The sequence below is a fragment of the Ptychodera flava genome, chromosome 14 (assembly GCF_041260155.1).
Source record: "Ptychodera flava strain L36383 chromosome 14, AS_Pfla_20210202, whole genome shotgun sequence".
NCBI lineage: Eukaryota > Metazoa > Hemichordata > Enteropneusta > Ptychoderidae > Ptychodera > Ptychodera flava.
Window position 1 is genome coordinate 24,560,575 of NC_091941.1, and position 20,738 is coordinate 24,581,312.

The following is a 20,738-nucleotide window of genomic DNA, read 5'->3' on the forward strand; positions in this document are numbered from 1 at the left end:
ATTCTACCTTAGTCAAACATTGATATTTCTAAAGTGTTAGTCGACTTGTCAGGTGTTCCAAAAAAAGAAAGAGAATTAACCCAGTGTCCATCTTCCCCTAGAAGAGGAAATTTGATGGGAAGTTTTTGTTGTAACCTGCAAATTTATTACCTCAGTGCCTATATGATCTTAAAGAAAACACGATTTAGATTTGATTTTAGGCATGAGATTGCAACATGCATCTGTTTTAAGAAAACACAAGTGTGCCATCTTTTTAAAACTGTGAGGATGATAAATGCAGAAAGCATTCGTCTCCTCTTGTCTGATGTGAAATGACCCCCAAAAATGCATCTTCTCAAGAATGCCATAGCTAAGGAGGCTCAGCTTGTGTCTCTGTCGATACACCCCAGATGCTATCTTCAATGAAGATCTCAAAGAAGTGACTGAGGAAAGGAGGTGTCACTGTTCTAACATTGTAAGAATTTTGGAGCAGCATAGAACTTCAGATTTTCATCGCATTGCTATAATTGCCAGTTTCATAAAAAAATGATTCATTTTCTTTCATCTTGTCAATTTTGTCTATGCCAGTGATCCAACCAATGGGCATACGCTTCCCGCTTTCCACTCCGGCGCTGCCGCCTCATCAGGTGTTGTGTCGGTTCTTTCCAAACAACTGTAAGAAGATGAATTGTCCATATTTACATCCAAAGGTATGGTCTTCAGTTGTTAGTGAGTAAATAAATAACAACAAATAAACTTATATACATTAAGTATCATAGTATGACAGTGAAAGTTTAAATAATTTACTACAACCCTTCTTGACTAAAAAGTAAAGTACTTAATGGATTGATGTTTAATTCTTTATATTACATCATCAAAAAGAATATAAATCCATTTACAGATAGCAAAAGAAACAAAAAAACAGAAATTTAATTAAAAAACAGGATTCCTACATGAAAGTGTATCAGTAGAAAAGCCCGAAAACAAATGATGACATAAAACATCAGCAACACAAAGCTTGGTCAAAATCAGGTACTGAATGCAATCTAACCAGATGACTTGTCTTTGAATGAGAGGCACACTTCGGGACAGCAATATTTACCACCAGGATTGTACTGATCAATAGTTTGCATGGGTGTTACAATAAAACAGCAAAGTCCGTTGTGTATGAGAGAATCTGTGTGCAAAGTTTGTAGATGGTTGTCATCTCTTTTGCATATATAGATGGATGATTTTACTTGTATAATTAAAAGAAATGTTGAAAGCTGAATGAGTTGAAAGAAAGTAACTGGTTGGCGTGGAGGGAAGGAACCAGTGCATGGTTCTTTATTGTTGTTTGTAGTGTGTGGTTGGTTGTATTTATTGTGGTATCTAATACTCTTTGTTATTTGGTGACATAAACAATACACTATGTAGCTAAATTTCTTCTTTCATTCAGCCGTGTCGGTATGGTGTAAATTGTACCAGAGATGATTGCCGATATAGTCACCCAAAGATAGCGTCGGGATCAGCCTTGAAGTGGGTGCGTTCCAATCCAAGGTGAGGTTTCCTTGTATTATTTGCCATCTTTCAATTTGTTTTGCAATGTGTTCAAATCTGGCTGCCAAGCTGCCGTTTTGTTATTTAGCTAGGAATCAGTCTGATATGCCTAAACAGATTTCATTAAAATTTGTGTGAAGAGAGAAAACTATATTTGCACATGTATGCCACTTTGTGTCTTGTTATTATCATACATGATGATAGGCAACTGTTTTACGACAAATTTACTCAGGATTAGGGCCATGCCCTTTTTGAATACATCTGTTGATAAAGTTCAGAAATAAATCGTCAGTATAGGTTTGTCCTGTGATTTCTGTACAAGCCAATCTATTTTCTGCTGCTACATGTGGGGGAAAACAAAATTTGCTATGCAATTATTTTAGAGAGTGTATGAGCCAAGGTATGAGATCCACTACTGATGAGTCACCATAATCATATTTGTATAATGTAAACAATGCTCATATACTCATACACAATGCATACATCAGTGCTTTAAACACTAGATGATCTGTTTTGCTTATGTAAAAGTATTGTATCTTATCTCGAAACCAAAATTTTGTATTGATACTTTGCTCTAATAAAACCATTTGTTCATAGTCTTTGATAAAAATTGAGTGTTAATAGTCTAATTTTTTATAAGAAAACCTATAACTTTAAAGTTACTGATTTTTGAAATTCAATATGGTGGCCGTTCCATTGTGTTAAGGTAGTATGCACCTCAAAAGTAAAAACTAAAACTTTCACTCAAATTTTCTTCAAGGAATCTTTCATCCATTCACTTTCAGAATCAAGAATTAAAATCAGGGATCACCTTGCAAAGTTTTGTACCAGAGAAAAATAATTATCCAAGATTTACTGATATTTGAAATTCAAAATGGCTGCCATCCCAGTCTAACTCTATGGAGAAAAATAAAATTTTCGATTTTCAAAAAAAGTAAGACAGTAAAAAAGGGTTTCCTTCTGAAAGTGCTCTAAAATGAACCCCCACAAGTAGTAGATCTGAAAGTAATTGGAAAAGTTTGAGAGTCCGAATGTTTGTCCCGGAGGTGCATTCTACCTTAACTCTGTTAGGAAACTGAAGTTTTCAATTTTCACATGAAACACAACGGTGACAAGTACCACTGGCTTCAAAATGAGTCCTCACAAGCTTAAGACCTGCAAAATATTGTAAAAATGTTAGTCTCTGTTCTCAAAGCTGATATTACCTTGACGATTCTTTCATTTGTCAGAAAGTCTCACTTTTTTTTTGGGGGGGGGGATTCTTTGTATTCTCTGTGCAAAAGATAATCAAAACACAAAATGAAACATAGTTGTAGATACAATATTTCAAGAATGTCAGTAAATGGTAATTTTAGCGTCAACATGGCAAAATGTTCATGTAGTGATAAGAAGTACTAGCATGGTCTGTTTGTTTGTCGCTTCTTGGTCTTTGGGAAGTTGATCACATCAGTTTAGTGACTGATTTGGTGATATACATGGTATATGGAGACTTACCTGCTGATCTCTTCAGGTGCTTAACAACACTATGAGGCTTAAGAGCTGCTTCTGTGTCAATCAGCGGCTTGCCTGTGAATCAGTGCAAAAATTATCACGTGTGAAATTCACTCCGTAGGAAGATAATTTATGAATTGAGAGCCGGGAATTTTATTGAGTACAAGTTGACATTGGTCATGAGATTCTTAGAAGGCTAGCAAGTACCACATTTCACGGTTCATTTATTGTCATTTCCTTTTAATCAAGAGTTGACTGATCATATCCGGTCTGAACTGCCGTCAGACAATAGTAAAAAAAATTAATGTATAATTCAAGTTTTAGGAAGTCTTTACGTCTAATAATTCCATTCACAATATTCTCATACAGGCATAAATGACATCATTGTGTCGCACATCAAATTTCTGTATCGGTTTTATAACCACTGTGTTCTTGTAATCATCATTATTGATATCTCCTCTATTATGATTGCTATTAACGTCATATCCGTATCCAAGAGTAGAAATTTTGACGCTCAATTACTAAAATCACTGTCAGCATGCACAAATACTCTAATTACGTCCCATTGTCATGCCTTTACATCTGAAATGCAGACAAGTAACTTCATTAGTTTGTAATTGTTGAATATGATATTTGCCTTGCAGAACTTATTAAAATACGTCAATACGTCAAATAATTATCTTCCCTATGATTTTTAACCTTTCTGACAAAATGCTGCCATGCGGTCAGTGACATTGGTGATTGTAGCCACTTACCGCACTTAATAAAATTATTATGGTAGTGTACAGTTGCCTGGAAAATAAAAGAATTTTTTTTACCATCTCTTGAGAGTGACATGTTACAGTCTCCTACTTGACCCAAATATTTGGCACTAGATAAACGTGAAAGAATACAAAAATTTTACACATACAGCACAAACAAATATTAATTTTCCACAAAAATTTTCCGTGACTCAGTGCATTGTTTGGTCATAACAAGGACGTAACAGCTATTGCTATAGTCGACTGCTGAGCATAAAGCGGAAAGGAGCCCAGCATTGTTTTAATCTATTTATAGAACCAACTCAGATTCGGATCATAACATACATGGAGATTCTCACTGTGGTTTTCAACACCATTTGATGACGGTCATTTTCAATGCACAAGCAATGGTTTCCCTACTAACTTTTGAAACAAAATCAGCTAAATATAGGTGTAAAGCATGTCAGATTTCAAATTCATTGCAACGAACTATATACATGTAAGGTACATTTTCTGGATCTTGTCCCTGTGTTCCTAGCTGGAGGCATCTAGCACATATTAGTGTCACTACAATCTTCCTCCTTTTTTATGTTCTGCCTTCCCCTTTTAATAACACTGTTCTTTTTTGATCAAAGAATTTTAGATCTAAGAATTCTTGATCTGAATATTTTGTAAGGAGCTCTGTTTATGTAAAATTTTTACAACATGTGCAAATCAGAGACCTTGAATGTGGCCATGGATAAAACTGTACATTATCCATCACAGTCCATCACTTCATCAAATGTACTGAAATTCAAAAACAAAATTATATAAATTGATTAACTGTGTGATACAACTAACTCCGTGGTGTCAGAAATGCATAAAAAACAAAATGCTTTTCTCACATAATGCCTTCCAATAGTTGATAGTACCCTGTTCTGTTTCTATGTCAGGCAAACCTTTTAAGTGACCCTTTGTTGTACATTGTCAACAAGTTCCGTCAAATGAATTGTCATTTTTGTTGTGGCTGGCAGTCTTTGTTTGTTACTGAAGGCTAGACAGTGTCTCAGAAACACTCAGACTGTGGAACTTGGATAATTCAACACCAACATTTCACACTTCAGGCAAGATCATCTGCAGAGTGACATTAGTGTCATTGGAAATTACCTCGGCTTCTGAGTTTTGGCACTTAAAACCTGCTTCACACCCAGAGGAATGAACCTACTTACAATACCTGTAGTTTGTGTACTTGGTTTGCATTATTAGTCCTGGTGTGTTAAGCATGTCAGATTTCAAATTCATTGCAACAAACTCGATAAGTCAGTTTCTCGAGCTCTCTCCCTGTGTTCCTAGCCAGAGGCATCTGGTATAAGTTTTGTCACCACCATTTCCTCCTTTTTATATTCAGCCTTCCCCTTTAACACTGTTCCTTCTTGATCAAAGAATTTTAGATCTAAGAATTCTTGATCTGAATATTTTGTAAGGAGCTCTGTTTATGTAAATTTTTTACAACATTTGCAAATCATAGACCTTAAATGTGGCCATGGATAAAAATGTACATTATCCATCACAATCCATCACTTTACTGAAGGCTAGACAGTGTCTCAGAAACACTCAGACTGTGGAACTTGGATAATTCAACACCAACATTTCACACTTAAGGCAAGATCATCGGCAGAGTGACATCAGTGTCATTGGAAATTACCACGGCTTCTGAGTTTTGGCACTTAAAACCTGCTTCACACCCAGAGCAAATGAACTTACTTACAATACCGGTAGTTTGTGTTCTTGGTTTGCATTATTGTGAAACAGTTTTGCTACTTCACTGTCGGAGAAAAGTGTTGCATGACCATTAATATTTCAGAGTATCTTTTCTTTTCGAATACACAGTTTCCATTGTGAATTTGACTGCTACATTTGACTTGATCACATGTACCACTGATACAAAATGAGTATTTTCCTAGACAATGGGAGTTTGGTGCTGTTTCTATTCAGTTCACATTATGTACAGTGCAATTTTTAGCTCACATTTGGTTATACAAATGTGAGTTTATCGTATAAGCTGAAGTCGATGGCGTCTGTATGTATGTGTGTATGTATGTATGTATGTATGTATGTATGTATGTATGTACGTACAGTATGTCCGTCAACATCAAAAACATGCAAACCGCTGCACGTTTCAGCTTGGTATTTGGTGTGTTGATGCATCCTTGGCTATAGATGGGATTTTCTTCAAATGAAGTCTGCATTGCCAAAATTATGCAAATGAGCTCACAAAGTGTGAAAATGGTCAAGAATTAATATCTCGAGAACCACTGTTTTGATTGCTTTGATATTTTGTGTGCAAGTACCATAGGTGAACCTTATACAGTTTTATGAATATTGTGAAGATATCCTTAATTTTGTATAGTTGCTGAATTTTTTGGTGATTTTTCTCATTTTCAGTAAAAATTTTTCTTCTCTGAAACCGCCAGCCCAATCGCTCTCAAATTTGGGTTGGATCTTTGCGAGGGTGTTACTCTTCTAATTTGTTGAAATTATGACAAAATTGGGAAAATTACTATTTTGGAGCAATTTTTGTCATTTGGTCAAAAAATCTTAAACAGTATTTTCTTTTTAAAACCCCTGGACAGACAGCTTTTATAGACGTACAGAGATGACAATAGTTAGATATGTGGAAATTGTCCTGAAATATACAAATTTGTATTTTTAAGACAATATTGTCATTTTTGGTCAAGAAAACTTGTTCTCAAAATTTCTTGTTTGATAGCTTTGTAATTTGGTATGAAGTCCCGAGGGATGTTATTAGATGAATTTGCTGCTCAAAGTGTTGGGAAACCCCCAAATTTGTATATTTTAGGTAATTTTCTCAGTTTGTGACCTTAAATGACCTACACCAACCCAGGATATGTTGTGAGACAGTTTTGAAGGTTGTGAACATAATTTTGTCATATTTGGTATCAATTTGCAGGAAAATTTGATCAAGAAAACAAAGCTGAGGTGAATTTTTTCATTGCAGACCAATTTTTGCAACTTTTCTATGTAAGACATACAAGAACTGATAAGAAATTTGGATCAAGGATTATTCCAGATGTTGTAATCACCGCCCACAGTGGAAGGCATTTCACCATCTGTAACTAACTTAAGTGCTGTTTACATTAGAATGATAACACTCATGGCATTAACTAAAAACTCCCCAAGGTTGTAAATACATTTCCTGTCATCTGCCGTTATGTAATACCAAGGGATGGAACATTTGATATTTAGGAGGGGTAGGGTCTAGAAGATTGATGAGGTAGCATTACTTTTTTACCAGATCCCTTGTACGTTTTTTTACCCACTCCCACCTTTTCTTTTTATCAAACCTTCTCTGTCTATTTTTAGTTGTTGACATTTGCTTATGTATTTAGAATCTGCTTGTCCCATTGCTATAGAAGTTGATATGCATGTTCCTAAAGATGACCTCCAGTACCTAAGTTGGAGACCTTATTTGCTTTTGTCATTCTTGTTTTTCCTGGTTTAAATATTTCTCGAATGGACCAATTCAAACCGAATGTGAGCACACTGTCCTTGACGGTATTTTTAATGTTTCTCGTAGAGTGCCACCATTCAAGTTCCCATTTTCTCAAGGTAGGGTCACTGTGACTGTGGTAGGGTGATTCAAATTTTGTATAGTGTAGCATATCTTGCCATAAATGTCCCTTAGGTGCATTGCCAATGCTTGTTTGAGGAAAATAAATGCCATTTTTAAAATGAAAAATGATGGTAATATACTTACTGTAAAAACTATAATTATACCATTACTGGCTCCATATTTCTAAGTTGTGAATTCAAAGTATCAAGCTGTGCCAATGAAACCACCATGTGATCTTCATTTAGTGTACGACAATGGAAAACAAGTATGTTCATTAGCTAGCTAATCCCTTGGATTTAGGGATTTCCTTTTCAAGGTTTCAAGACATGTATAGGGTTTACACATGCGTCATTACTCCACAGCTGACACTGGATTGAATTTTAAACTTGTGACAACACCGATCTAACAAAGAACTAAATTAATTCGGTATGCAAGGGCTGGTCCAGGTTCAGTGCTCCATACTAAACATGGCCTATTTACACGTGTGACCAGAGCACCGAACTTAATGCCTAACTATATCCTATCTTCGGGCTTGTGGTCATTACCACAATGGACAGTGTTCGAGCAAGAAGTTCGGGCGATCGTGGCAACAGTTGGTCACAGGACAAACTGATGGAAATGAGTACATTTGTAGTTTGACTAAATCAAACTACAAATGTACTCCTTTCCATCTGGAGAGATGAAAATGTCATCAGTATGATGGACGGTCGAGGCATGGACGTAAAAAATCTTTTTACGTCCATGGTCGAGACATAGGCAAGTTTATGAGGTCATCGCTGCCAGGGCCAGGGAGAAGGAAATCAAGAGAACCGTGGAGCAATGTCACAACAAAATCAAACAGTTCTGAGCCAAATTCAAAACCGTGTCCGACAACAACTGTCGTTATGTCAAAGGTAGAAAAATGGATGTCCCCACCTTACTGTCCAAAAGTTTGCATTGCATTGGTGTTTGTTTCGTTTCGGATATGTGTGAAATTTCTACGTTACTATTCAATTGTTAGTGTTACGATAGTGTTTGTTTCGTTTAGAATAGGTGTAGGGAAGTTTACTTTAATGAATATGATAGTGTTTTGTTTGTGTGTTTGTCCATATTGACCAATACACGGGTGTAGTTCAGGGTTCGTTATCAGACACAGGAAAAGGAAACATAAACTTGCTTGTTTTTTTCGATGGCAACTCATCGATCTTAAAACGGAATGGATATTGACATCAAGCGGAGCGAGGCAATTACTAGTTAAATTCTCTTCTTCTTGTAAATGTCTTCTCCGATGGCGTCTCAATCAATTGATTGACACATGGTCCCTCCTCGTGTTTGAAACAAAAGGAGCGTAGACAGTAGTCCTGTGTACAATGATATGTGTTCCCGACGTTGTAAGGCCTCCCACCACATGTGGTGGGAGGCCGTAAAACACACAGCATCGTATGCAGGGCTACGTAGACAGCAGTTGTCCAATGTTTGTGTTCGCCATTGCGAGCTAGCGATTGTTCTCTGGTCCAGTGTATACCGCTGAGGACGCTTGACCCGATCTAAATTTACACCTTTTGGATCGATATGTAAACGTGAGATCGCTTAGATCGGTGATAACGAATTATGCCCCAGGGCCCTTTAAACATTGAATTCTCTGCAAACAGCTGAGCTCATAATCCAATTATTCCCCACGGACACCGTCGTAAACTTGAGTAAAAAATATACTGAAAAAATGTTCCGTGTTTTGTCGGAGAAGCATAAGCTTATGTTTCAAAATGTGTTCCCTGTACAACCAGTTGACCCCTTTTTGCATACATCATGAAAGTGCCCATCATGGTTATTCAAATTTATATGATACGGTCAAAGCGCTGCTATGAGATTCAAAAACTCCCACCCAGTGTATGCAAATGGCTGCATCATCATTAATCCCCATATTGTGCGCCCATGGTCCTGTAAGTTTGTGTTTATAGAGAATTAAAGGAGTGGCCCATTTGGTTTTGGGTTTTTCAAAAGTTCATTAAATATGCAAATAAGGAATTGGCTAAAGTTAAAATGCTTAATGACTTCAGGGCTCGAAATTAACTTTTTTCATAGGTAGTCCAATTGGGCTACCGTTTTCTGAAGTTGGTAGCCCAGTGACAAAGTCTGGTAGTCCATGTATGAATGAAAAGTTTTTTGTAAAGGATATTTTATATTTATATCAGTGAAAGATTTATTTTTCATGATTCTACCCAGCAAGTGAATATTCCAGTCATTGACATCAATACCTGCAGATCGTAGCTTTAGGAGAACGGTATAGCATGTGTAGTGGACGCCTCAAAGTTTGACGACCTATTCACACATACACAGAGCTTATATGCAAATTTTGATGTTCGCCATGACATCAACTTTTCACTCAGCACGTGTAAACATTAACTTGGCTAAAAATTGGTTCGCTATGAATGACAACTTGGTACAGTCATGTTCCTAATACTTTCGTGGCAATTTTGGCCATATTTCTCCATGATAATACACTATCATTGGATGATCTGGTACACTTCTGAAAGCGTAATTTGTTGATGGCCCGACAGCTTTTTCTTTGCAGTTTGAATAATTTTGTGTTTGATTGTGATCAAATAACTATGAAAATGAATGTTCCTTGGCCATCATTTCATGCATTTCCCAAGCCTGTCATCTAAATACATCAGTTTAGATAATGATATTTTATCGAAAGTTTGTCACAATAAATTCGACTGCATGCACTGTCGCCTTTTAAGTTGCATAATAAAGTCATAGTCTAGCCTTTCTGTGTGTAGCTGGGTTGACTGTATGAGCGTCGGTGATCGATCAACATCATGTCGCGGCCCACTAAGTAATTTCATGTCCCAGGCTTTGGTAGTCCGTGTGGGCTACCATTTTATGGGTTTTAGTAGCCCCAGGGAAAAGTTGGTAGTCTGTGGGCGCGGGACTACCGCTTTTTCGAGTCCTGGACTTGAAGAATGTTGTATCATAGTATCCTCAATATATGTAGCAAGTTTCGTCAACTTTGGTCCAGTCAATTCAGATATATATCCCTAATTAGGAAAGTTCATTAAATATGCAAATTAGGACTTGGCTAAGGTTAAAATGCTTAATGACTTCCAATAATGTTAAATTATAGTATTTTACATACCAAGTTTTGTCAATTTTGATCAAGTCAAATAAGATATATATCCTTAATTAGGAAAGTTCATTAAATATGCAAATCGGCAACTTTCTTTCATGTCACCCCTTAATGCCTCTCACAGCTGATATATCTAGGTATGATCAACATTTGTAACAAATCTCATCAAATTCTGTGCAGTCGTTCTCAATTTTCTAAACTCATTAATTATGCAAATGAGTAAAAAGTAAGCAAGCCACACCCACCCAAAACTAATCAGTTCTTGCCATTTGCAAACTAAATCTTTGTACCAGATTTGATTCTGATCTGATGAACCATTTTTGATATATCGGGTGCACAGACAGACAGACAGACAGACATCGCTGCGACATCAGCCCACATATGTGAACACGTGAGCTAAAAATTGCTGTGATGTACCCTTAGGTGGTAGACCAGCATTCAGTGGTCTCTGGTGCTGCCGCCTACGACGTCATTTTTGAACAAGAATCTTTGAAAACAGAATTGTTTTGTCTTTGGAGGGTTAACTTTCAACCAACTCACTTTTTCCATATAACAAAAGTTTGAGAAACCATGGCCCGACTTTGACCTGAATATTTACAGTTATGGGTATGGGAATGAGAGCTTCAGCGTGATGATGAATGGCTGCAGGCACAGTGAGTTTGTACAAACAAATCAGTTGTCCAGCAAGATCAGCTAAATTTATTTTCTGTATTTGAAAAATATGGGCATACACATGCAGTACACTGATAGAGTAAAGTGACATAACAGAGAGCTTTAAAATGCCATGGAAAACTGCAATAAAAAAACACGCATGCACTGACAAAATTTTGTCCGAATTTCAGGCAGTGGTGTCCAATGTCACACTTGCAGCTTTATTCAGCTCAGTGCTATTGGAAGTGGACTAAAAATTAGTTGATAAACATAATTCAGAATTAATAGCCTTTACAGTTAGAAGTAATGGAGCATTTAACTCAATGGGAACGGTGCTCATGACTAGTATTATTTGACAAAAAGGAGAATTTGTACGCAAGGCTGTTGTGATATGTTTAGCTACCCACTCTTATTACTTTAAAAATTGTAATTGCATGAAAGAGAGAGTAATTTCAACTTTTACTGAGATGTTTAACGTTTGTTTTCTGAGTGAAAACTACATACTTTGTGTTATATTCAGTAACTTTTGCAGTTTGATATTTGGAATTTTCAGGTTTTGAAAGAATACTTTTTGGTTCTACCCAAACATTTTGAACTTCATAGTGTATAGGTTGTCAAAACAACTACTACTGTTTGTTTTTTTTCGTGTTGTTTATCTTTTATCTCATTTTGGCCTGCTTTTACTCATGGGCTCATCTTAGCTTGCTGACAGGTACTGGTAATCTTCAATTTACTACACGAGATGTTCAGAGTTCGTTTGCACTACATACAGGGTTCTCCGCAGTCCAAAACAGCGTTGCGGCCCGCGATGCTATCGTTCAAGCCCACAACACTTTCAATCTCACCGTGATGCGATCATTGTTATCCGCGATGCTATGAGGTTCAGAATGTTCACAATGGCACGGGCAACTTCTGTACGATAATTGATCAGATGAAAGCAAGACCGATTATTTGTAGCTGCTTTGTCTTACAACGTCACCAATTATTACTCCTTTCATTTGTATGAACAGTGGTGACAACAGAATGATTTCATATGTCCCATCCTTGACGGTACCGGCGGCTTTTAACTCCCAACAGAAAAAATTGATATACAACCATAGCCGAAAGACAACAAAAGTCAGTGCAGATTTCCGACGAAATATTTTATATCACTATTTCAAATCATACAGTATGGATTACACAATCCATAGATACAGAAGTTACAATTTGGTATATTTCCGCTCAACTTACATCTTGAAATAAACAGTAAACTTTACAGGAAGATGTCATGTATGCTGCCGATCAACAGCATAGCATAGGTTAGTGTGAACTGCCTGTCAAAGCACAGGCATGCGTTGGCTGCACATAAACGCAACTCAATTTTCCAAGATCAAACGGCTGGTACTTTGTGAAAACAGCGAATTTTGAATGAAAATTGTTAGAGCCATCGGTAAAAACTCTTCACAGATGGAGGTTTAATTGCTTTAAACAAATGAAAATGCACGTGAAGAGAATGAAAACTAACATGGCGTGCGTGAATGAAAATACTGTAAACAATAGTGGATGTAACATCAGTGGGACTGTTCTATTTTGGTACCAGGGGTGGGCAAATGCAGAGAACCCTGATAAATGTTCTGTAAAAACGTGGCACACTAGCGATGTTGTTATTGGAACTGCAATGTCTTATTGTTTTACATCTTTTAATAGTTTCTTTGATCTCAGAAGCAGTTTTACCAACTGTAACAGTACATTGTACTCTCCTAACCTTTCTTTATTCGAGATAGACAAGGGGTAAAAGCTTATGCAACTTCGTTAGGATGTATTATATTTTGAAAAAATCAGTGGAGGAGGGGCTCCACTCCAGAAGTACCCTGTTTTGTCACTTTGGTGACCACAAACTATATGCAAATTTTATGCAAATATTTGAAAAAAAAAACAATTATGCAACTTTTATGCAAATTAGCCTCTACTTTATCAAAAAATCCTTGGGAGAACCCTGACATAGACTTTATTTCTAGGTAGACAAGCTTGACAGGTGCCATCGCCCAAGATACTCTTTTCCAATTGTCTAAATGCCTTGGCCGACTCTTTGGTCGTTTTGTCCTCCTGCCCTGTCTGATGTATTTTCCTCTCTTGTCCTTTACCATATTATTTTAGAATGAGATTTTAAAAGTTATCTTGAAGGCTTGGCTTTGATCATACAATAGTTATGATAAAATTATACGTCCAATGGTAAACATCAATACAGGTCTTGATCTTAAATTTACATGTCACAGTTAATATATAAATGTCACTTAGACATGTTGCAAAATGGAACCATTATGCGAAATTCTTATGTTCCTTCAAAAGTGTTGACTACCTCATCATTCTTAATTCAAATATATTCTTTTTTTGGTCAAAACTTCGTAAACATCCTTGTAATACATAATTTGCTTCTTTTTGCATTTGTCGCAAATATGCTTTGTATTCATAATTGAGATCTTGTTATTAATAATTTTGCTGGTTCCTATGACCATCTGGTGCATATCACACTGTACGTGAGGTACATTGTGTACTCGTATAGTGTTTATTGCCACTGTTTATTAAAGAATTTTTGTTCAGACTCACAATCACCTAACTCTAAGTATGCTTGTTTTACTTATACAAGGATAACCTGTGTTAATGAAGAGCACAAGAAACACTGCATTGTAAATGTAACAGATGATTTTTCATACGTATGGCCCAGAAACCGATGGGAAAGTTAAAGTTTATGTGATTTATCTATGTTGTGTTTTTTCCAGTGTTTGTTTTTTTTTGCTGGCTGGCTTGTAGGTTTTTCAAAAATTCAAGGACCGCAAACAAAGAATTTTCTTTAAACGGCCTTACAAATTATACTGTCAAAGCATAATCGTGTGTCACTTCATATCGAGTTACCTCGTTGTGATCAAGTTTCAATTCAATAAAAGCTGTTTGTACTGCATGTATTTATTATGAAAATATACTTTTCACTTCTTTGGCATGACAGTTCTTTTGTTGTAGAAAGATAGTGTAAGTGGTGAGATTTCAGTATAAACTAAAATGTCAGTTCTTATTAAACGTGTTTTTATTTTGAGGAAGTCATATTACAAAGCACCATTTTACGTAGGGAATTACTCAAGCAGACAGATCAGACAAGAAGTCATCATATTAATCACCTTTATTGTCTCCTAGTTCTGTCACTCACGGTTGAATATGCAAATAGTCATGCAAATGACGTGCATGTTGTTTGTAAACATAAAGGTTTGCTGTGAGCTGGCCATGTGCATTTTCTTTTATTTTAGTAAAGCTCAATTTTTGTATTGAAATCCATGAACACCTTGAATGCCTGATTAGGTACAAAGGTGGAACACTATTTAAATGAGGCATTTCAGAGAATTTTTCAAAATTGATACTCATTTCTTGACCTGCCCTCTTGAAGGAAGCTGCATAAACAACCATATTTTTAATGTAGGAGGGAACCCTTTGGTATATTGTACTGGAGTTCGCCCGTGGTGTGTCAATACAATGCTGCCAGGCAAGGTGACAGTAGACATGCCTTTGGGGTTCCCCAGCTTATTTAACCGTCTACAGACGTCATTGCATAACACTGTGTTTAGCTGTGGAATCTGAAATTAGTATTTGTGTTGGCACCAGTAAGTTTCAACTCACGTGTTCACACACCTGAAATATTGTAATATGAATGTTTGTTTGCTTGTCTGTCTTTCTTCTTTGTGCAATATATCAAGAATGTCTGATTAGGCTGGCATTGAAACTGATACATAGATTGTGTTTGAAAAGGGTTGTGTCGGTGTGGCTTACATAATTAATACTAATTTGTATTTGTTTAGAAATAAGGTATTCTCAGAATGATACCATCATAGCTTGTTAATCTCATTACAGATGTTAATCAAGGAGGCGTATGACAGGTTCACATTGGAGTTTTATGACAACGACACTGTCACTTGCATATTAGTGATTTTTTACTCACATTTGGTATACCAATGTGAGGTTATCGTATAAGCTGAATTGATTTGCATGTCTGTATATTTGTGGGTATGTGCGGATGTATGTCCGTCACACACAAAGGCTCCCATACTGCCAAAGCTACCGTCTCAGTATTTGGTGTACAGGTAGATGTAGGGGTTGAGATGTGAATTTGTTCAAATGAACACATCAGTGTCAAAAATGTGCAAATGAGGTAAGAAAAAGGGAATTTCTGCATGTGTGCAGGAGTGACAGGCAAACTCCACTTGAGTCATTTCCTGTCATTGTTTATGAACTGTTACATATTAACAGAACTGCCCAAACCATAGACAGTAGAGGGGAGGAAGACCTTCAGTAGAGGGGAGTTGTTTATGAACTGTTACATATTAACAGAACTGCCCAAACCATAGACAGTAGAGGGGAGGAAGACCGTCAGTAGAGGGGAGTTGTTTATGAACTGTTACATATTAACAGAACTCTCCAAACCATAGACAGTAGAGGGGAGGAAGACCGTCAGTAGAGGGGAGGAAGAGTGTCTATGGTCAAACTAAGAGGGGCTAGCTGCCTTTCAGCTATGCATGTTGCTAAAGTTGCCCTCCAGTACCTAAAATTTCAGACCTTAATTACTTTTGTCATTCTTGTTTTTCTGGTTTAAATATTTCTTGTTGTTTTTCTGGTTGTACTGTGCAGAAATCATTGTCATAACATCAACGTAGAATTTTCCTGCGCTGAACAGATAGAAACAACATTTATTGTTGATCTTTGTTAACCCACACTGGTATGTACCAATTCTGATCAAATTTGAGCGACACCGTATAATTGCGGTATTTTTTTTCTGGTTGTACTGTGCAGAAATCATTGTCATAACATCAACGTAGAATTTTCCTGCACTGAACAGATAGAAACAACATTTATTGTTGATCTTTGGTACCCATACTGGTATATACCAATTTTGATCAAATGTGAGCGACACCGTATAATTGCGGTATTTTTTAAATTACTGATAGAGATCTAGATTGACATGAACCTGAAAAGTTGAAAAAACCTGCCATGTACTTTGAGGATATATGATATAATGTCATTATAGGAAGTTGTTAAACATTTTTACATCAGCTAATGAATAATTTTCATATTTAACAAACTTTCCCAATTAGGTACATAAAACTTGGAGGACATGACCAAAGTTGATGAAATTTGCTATGTATATTGATACTGTTATAAAATGACTTAGCAAAAGTGAAAAACCTTTTGTACTTTCAACTAATTGTTGATTTGCATATTTAATGAATATTCCAAATGTGGGACATTAGACTGGAAGGACTTGATATAGCATGCTAAGTTACAGGGAAAACTGAGTCAGCGTGGACTCTCTCGTGTCGCGCGACAAAATTAACACAGCCTCAAAATGCACAGACAATGTAGCAAATGTCATGAAATCTTTTTCTATTGAAAAAGTGTGCTGGCATTACTAGCACTTACTTTTTAGCTCATATTTGGTATGTATATAAATACCAAAAAGAGTTTATATGGTGAGTCAGTGGCGTCTGTATGTATGTATGTATGTATGTGAAGATGTATGTCCATCCAATGCAAAAGCTCCCAAACAGCCACACTTACCATCTTAGTATTTGGTGTACAGGTAGGCCCAGGGGTTGAGATGTGACGTTGTTCAAATGAACATGTCAGTGTCAAAAATATGTAAATTAGGTAAGAAAAAGGGAAATCCTGCAAATGTGCAGGAGTGGTGGTAGTAACTGAAACAGCCCAATCTGAGTCAGAGCTTCCATGACCTCTAACCTATTTGTATGCAGTGTACCCATAGTATTATGTGCAGGAGTGGTGGCAGTAACTGAAACAGCCCACACGTCTGAGTCAGAGCTTCTATGATCTCTAACCTATTTTTATGCAGTGTACCTATTATGTGTAGGAGTGGTGGCAGTAACTGAAACAGCTTATGAGTCATTTCCTGTCATTGTTCATGAACTGTTACAGATTGGCAGACCTGCTGAAACCATGAAGGACTGTGTTGAAACATTCTTCTGCTAAGCCTGTTCCTAAAGTTGACCTCAAGTACCTAAAGTTTCAGACCTTATTTACTTTTGTCATTCTTGACCAGTTTAAATATTTCTTAAATGGACCAATTCAAACAAAATATGAGCACACTGTCTTTGACGGTATTTTTTGAACGTATTGATTATGCCATGGATGAGTAAAACAAATATATCCATGTCTTGTATAAAAAAAAAATTGAATAAAGCTAAATTTCAATGTTGTCGATCATTTTATCGAACTCACAAACTGAAGCAAGGGTTTTCCGTCTTTAGGAAGAACAACTGACACTAAAAACGGATAGAGTCTATGCATGCTATGGAAAAACACTATGGACCCTTGTAGAACAGATAGTCGCTGGGGCGGGGGGGGGGGGGGGGAAAGAGGTGTCGGTCAAACAGTCGACAGTGTGCTCGCTGATGTCAGAATTTCATCTGGACGTTTATAATAGACGTTCAGTGATGAAGGTGGCATCGAATAATAAAGATAAGGTGTATAATACTGGCATTTCGATGGCAGCAATCTATATTGAGCTGCTTGATGCGGTGTTTGTTTGGTTGATGCTGACCCAGGTTTGCTGAAGCTACCACCTGAATTGACCAAGGAAGTTTGTGTAGATGCAGACGCAGGAAACATGATACCGCGCCATTGAAGCTCTTTCTGTACATTATTTACTGTATTTTTGGTTTTATTCTCAACTCGTCATGAGGACCTTTATGTACCAATAAGAATACAAATCAAATCTTTTGTTTGAGTTGTGGGATTGAATGAATAGGCGGTGTGCCTTTGATGACCTTTGGTTTGGGTGTTCTGTCTGAAAAAAACGTCTGTGGCTGCGTTTAGTTTGTTGCGCCATACAACAGAGAGTTCACCCTAACTCCGTTTTCACTGTAATCTTACAATGAAAGATAGTTTTAATGTGTTTTGTGTAAGACAATTAGTAATTTGCATATTTGACTCAAATGACTAGGCCAAAGTGCTGTGTAATAAGTTCTATTATTAGACTTGGCCAAAGTGCTGAGTAATAAGTTCTATTACTAGACTTGGCCAAAGTGCTGTGTAATAAGTTCTATTATTAGACTTGGCCAAAGTGCTGTGTAATAAGTTCTATTATTAGACTTGGCCAAAGTGCTGTGTCATAAGTTCCATTATTAGACTTGGCCAAAGTGCTGTGTAATAACTTCTATTATAAGACTTCGCCAAAGTGATGTGTAATAAGTTCTATTATTAGACTTTGCCAAAGTGCTGTGTATATAGATGATAGGTGTAATAATAAGTTGTATAATTCCTCAAAGCACAAGTCTTTTGAACATGTAATCATGCAACCCTTTAATCTCCTCTTGTCTTCCTCACAGCAAGCCAAGTTGATGCTCAACGGATTAGCACTGAAAGAAAGCGGATAATACCTGACTGGGCTGATATATCTTTGACATTGCACTGGCTCAAGACGTCCTTGGAGGACTCAAGAGAGAAAAATATCCCCCTGTTAAAAACTTCTCTGCAGACCCCAACTTTGTCCTCCCCACTGACAAATTAGCAATAGACTAGGACAGATGATGTTCATATCTTCTGAGATGTTATTTAAGAGTTAGTGCAGGGACAGGCTGACATTCAGCCATTTAGCTTTTTGATTTGTAAAGCTATTTATTTATTTTTAGCTCATATTTGGTTTTGTATATTTTGTCTGTTTACTGTCGCATGAGTATAGTGGCAGTATGGTATCAGGTGAATGATTGGGGTATGAAACCATTTCATGAATTGTGTGAACCACACTTGGCAAGCGTCCATTAAAGGTCGAGTAGTAATCACTGGCCAGAAGATGAAATCTCTTAGGTTTACTTTAGTGGTGATGAAACTTACGACTGTTGTGAATTGTTAAAAACAAAAAAATATTGTGTCCTCTTCACTGTTGCAATAAAAAATTGACCACTGCAGAATTCACTGTCGCACAATTCAGCAAACTTCAAAACTGAAGTGGCACTGTAAACAACTCAAATACTGTATCTGGCCAGGTAGCCACATTCACATATAGTAGCCAGTTTGAATATTCTGCCGTTTTCGTATTCCTTTTGCTTTTTGGTCACAAACTTGTGTTATATCAGCGAAGAACAGAGTTAGCCACCTCATGAAACTGCCCACCCCAAAAATTTGTTTACTTGAATGTGCCCATATATCTGTGTATGGATGATGTTTTAATTAAATAAAATGGTAGTGACTCAGTTTGGTTGACACATATTTTCAATCAAAAGTTTCACATAGAAAACAGGGTCTCACACCCAACATGTGGTACATTTTCTAATAGGTCTATATTTGAAGAAGGTAAAAATTTTGTTTAGTTGTCAAAACATGCATTGGTATGTTTGTTTAAGTCAAAAACATGTGATTTGAATTTTTTCACTTAAAAGAGTATAAGTAAGAATTGGCAGCACCCCTAAGTGATCTGTTAACTGCACTAGACAGCTGGATATACAGGGGGAAAAACCGTGTTTTGGATTTTTGAAATTCGCTTGTGTTTCTGCACAGTGAGCCTTCGAAGTGTGAACTGTCGGATTTTCGCATAAATTATCGGCTTTTGTTCACGTTTGTCACGTTATCGTCACTTCAGGGGGGTTTATCAAAAATCTAAGACACGGTTTTTCAGGTCTATTCATGAAGTGTTAGCATGCGAAGAATCGGGGAAATCCGCCCACGCGTCGCCGACTTACACTCATTTGAAGGTGCGCATACATAGCAAAAATCGGAACTGAGAAAATCGACGATTTGTGTAAACGTCCCATTTTTCACACAAAATCGCCGAAAAAAGTCGGATTTTTGTGCGTTTCAAAAAAAATTATTCGATCTGGGTCTAGGTAAATATTGGGCATCAGGTTAGAGAATTTCTGACAAGTCCTAAACATTAGTTCGCCTAAAAATGATGAAAATTGTGCGTAGAAACGTGAGGCTGGTCAGCGTAAGCGGTGGGTACTATTTACACGATAAACACTAGAGAGATAATTCAGGGCATAATCTGTTTGTCAAATACGTATCTAGCTTATAATTATATTAACTGTACACTGTTTGGTAACGGTTAGAGTCTGGTTACAAGACGAGAAAAGTTTAAAAAAATCATACAGCCGGAATGGTTTACAGGTCTGCGTTCTGCCGACGACGCGCGCTCGCTCTCTCGCTAGCGCTCGACTTCCGGTCTCACAGCCCGTAATTTATGCACGTACCAAGTGTGAAATGGTTGCCCAGTTCATTTTAGTGCCGATTTTTGTACCTATAGTACAAGACGTCACTTGCTTGGTTGCTTGCTTTCGGAGATGAGACGACCAACTCTCGATGCTCTAAAATTCTGTAGTTGAGAAGTTCAAGGAATGCGGGAAAGTCGCACTTGTTTTTGGTTTTCACATGTGATCTGCTGCAGTCCTTTTGCTCACCATAAAAAATGACCGGGTTTTCGTGCGCTATTTCGCTTTCTACTGTGACATGTACTATTATGGCCTCGGGTATGAAACCAAAATCAACTTCAGTTACACGTAAAAGCGATTCTTCATGACTTAAAATAAACGACTGAGGCGATACTCGACAGATTCACTCATTGTAAAATTGAAACGGCGACATATCG

The 20,738-nt window shown here is 37.0% G+C and overlaps 1 protein-coding gene across 2 annotated transcripts in view; it reads left to right on the forward strand.

Moving 5' to 3' along the window:
- Window positions 1-19,908, forward strand: part of LOC139149876 (zinc finger CCCH domain-containing protein 14-like) — a 34,026-nt gene extending 14,118 nt beyond the window's left edge. For both annotated transcript variants that reach the window (XM_070721882.1, XM_070721881.1), the window contains exons 12-14: window positions 568-689; window positions 1,418-1,518; window positions 18,487-19,908. In XM_070721882.1, coding sequence (XP_070577983.1) covers window positions 568-689; window positions 1,418-1,518; window positions 18,487-18,499 — 236 coding nt within the window. In that variant the 3' untranslated portion in view covers window positions 18,500-19,908. The remainder of the gene's footprint in view (window positions 1-567; window positions 690-1,417; window positions 1,519-18,486) is intronic.
- The last annotated feature ends 830 nt before the right edge of the window (window positions 19,909-20,738 follow it).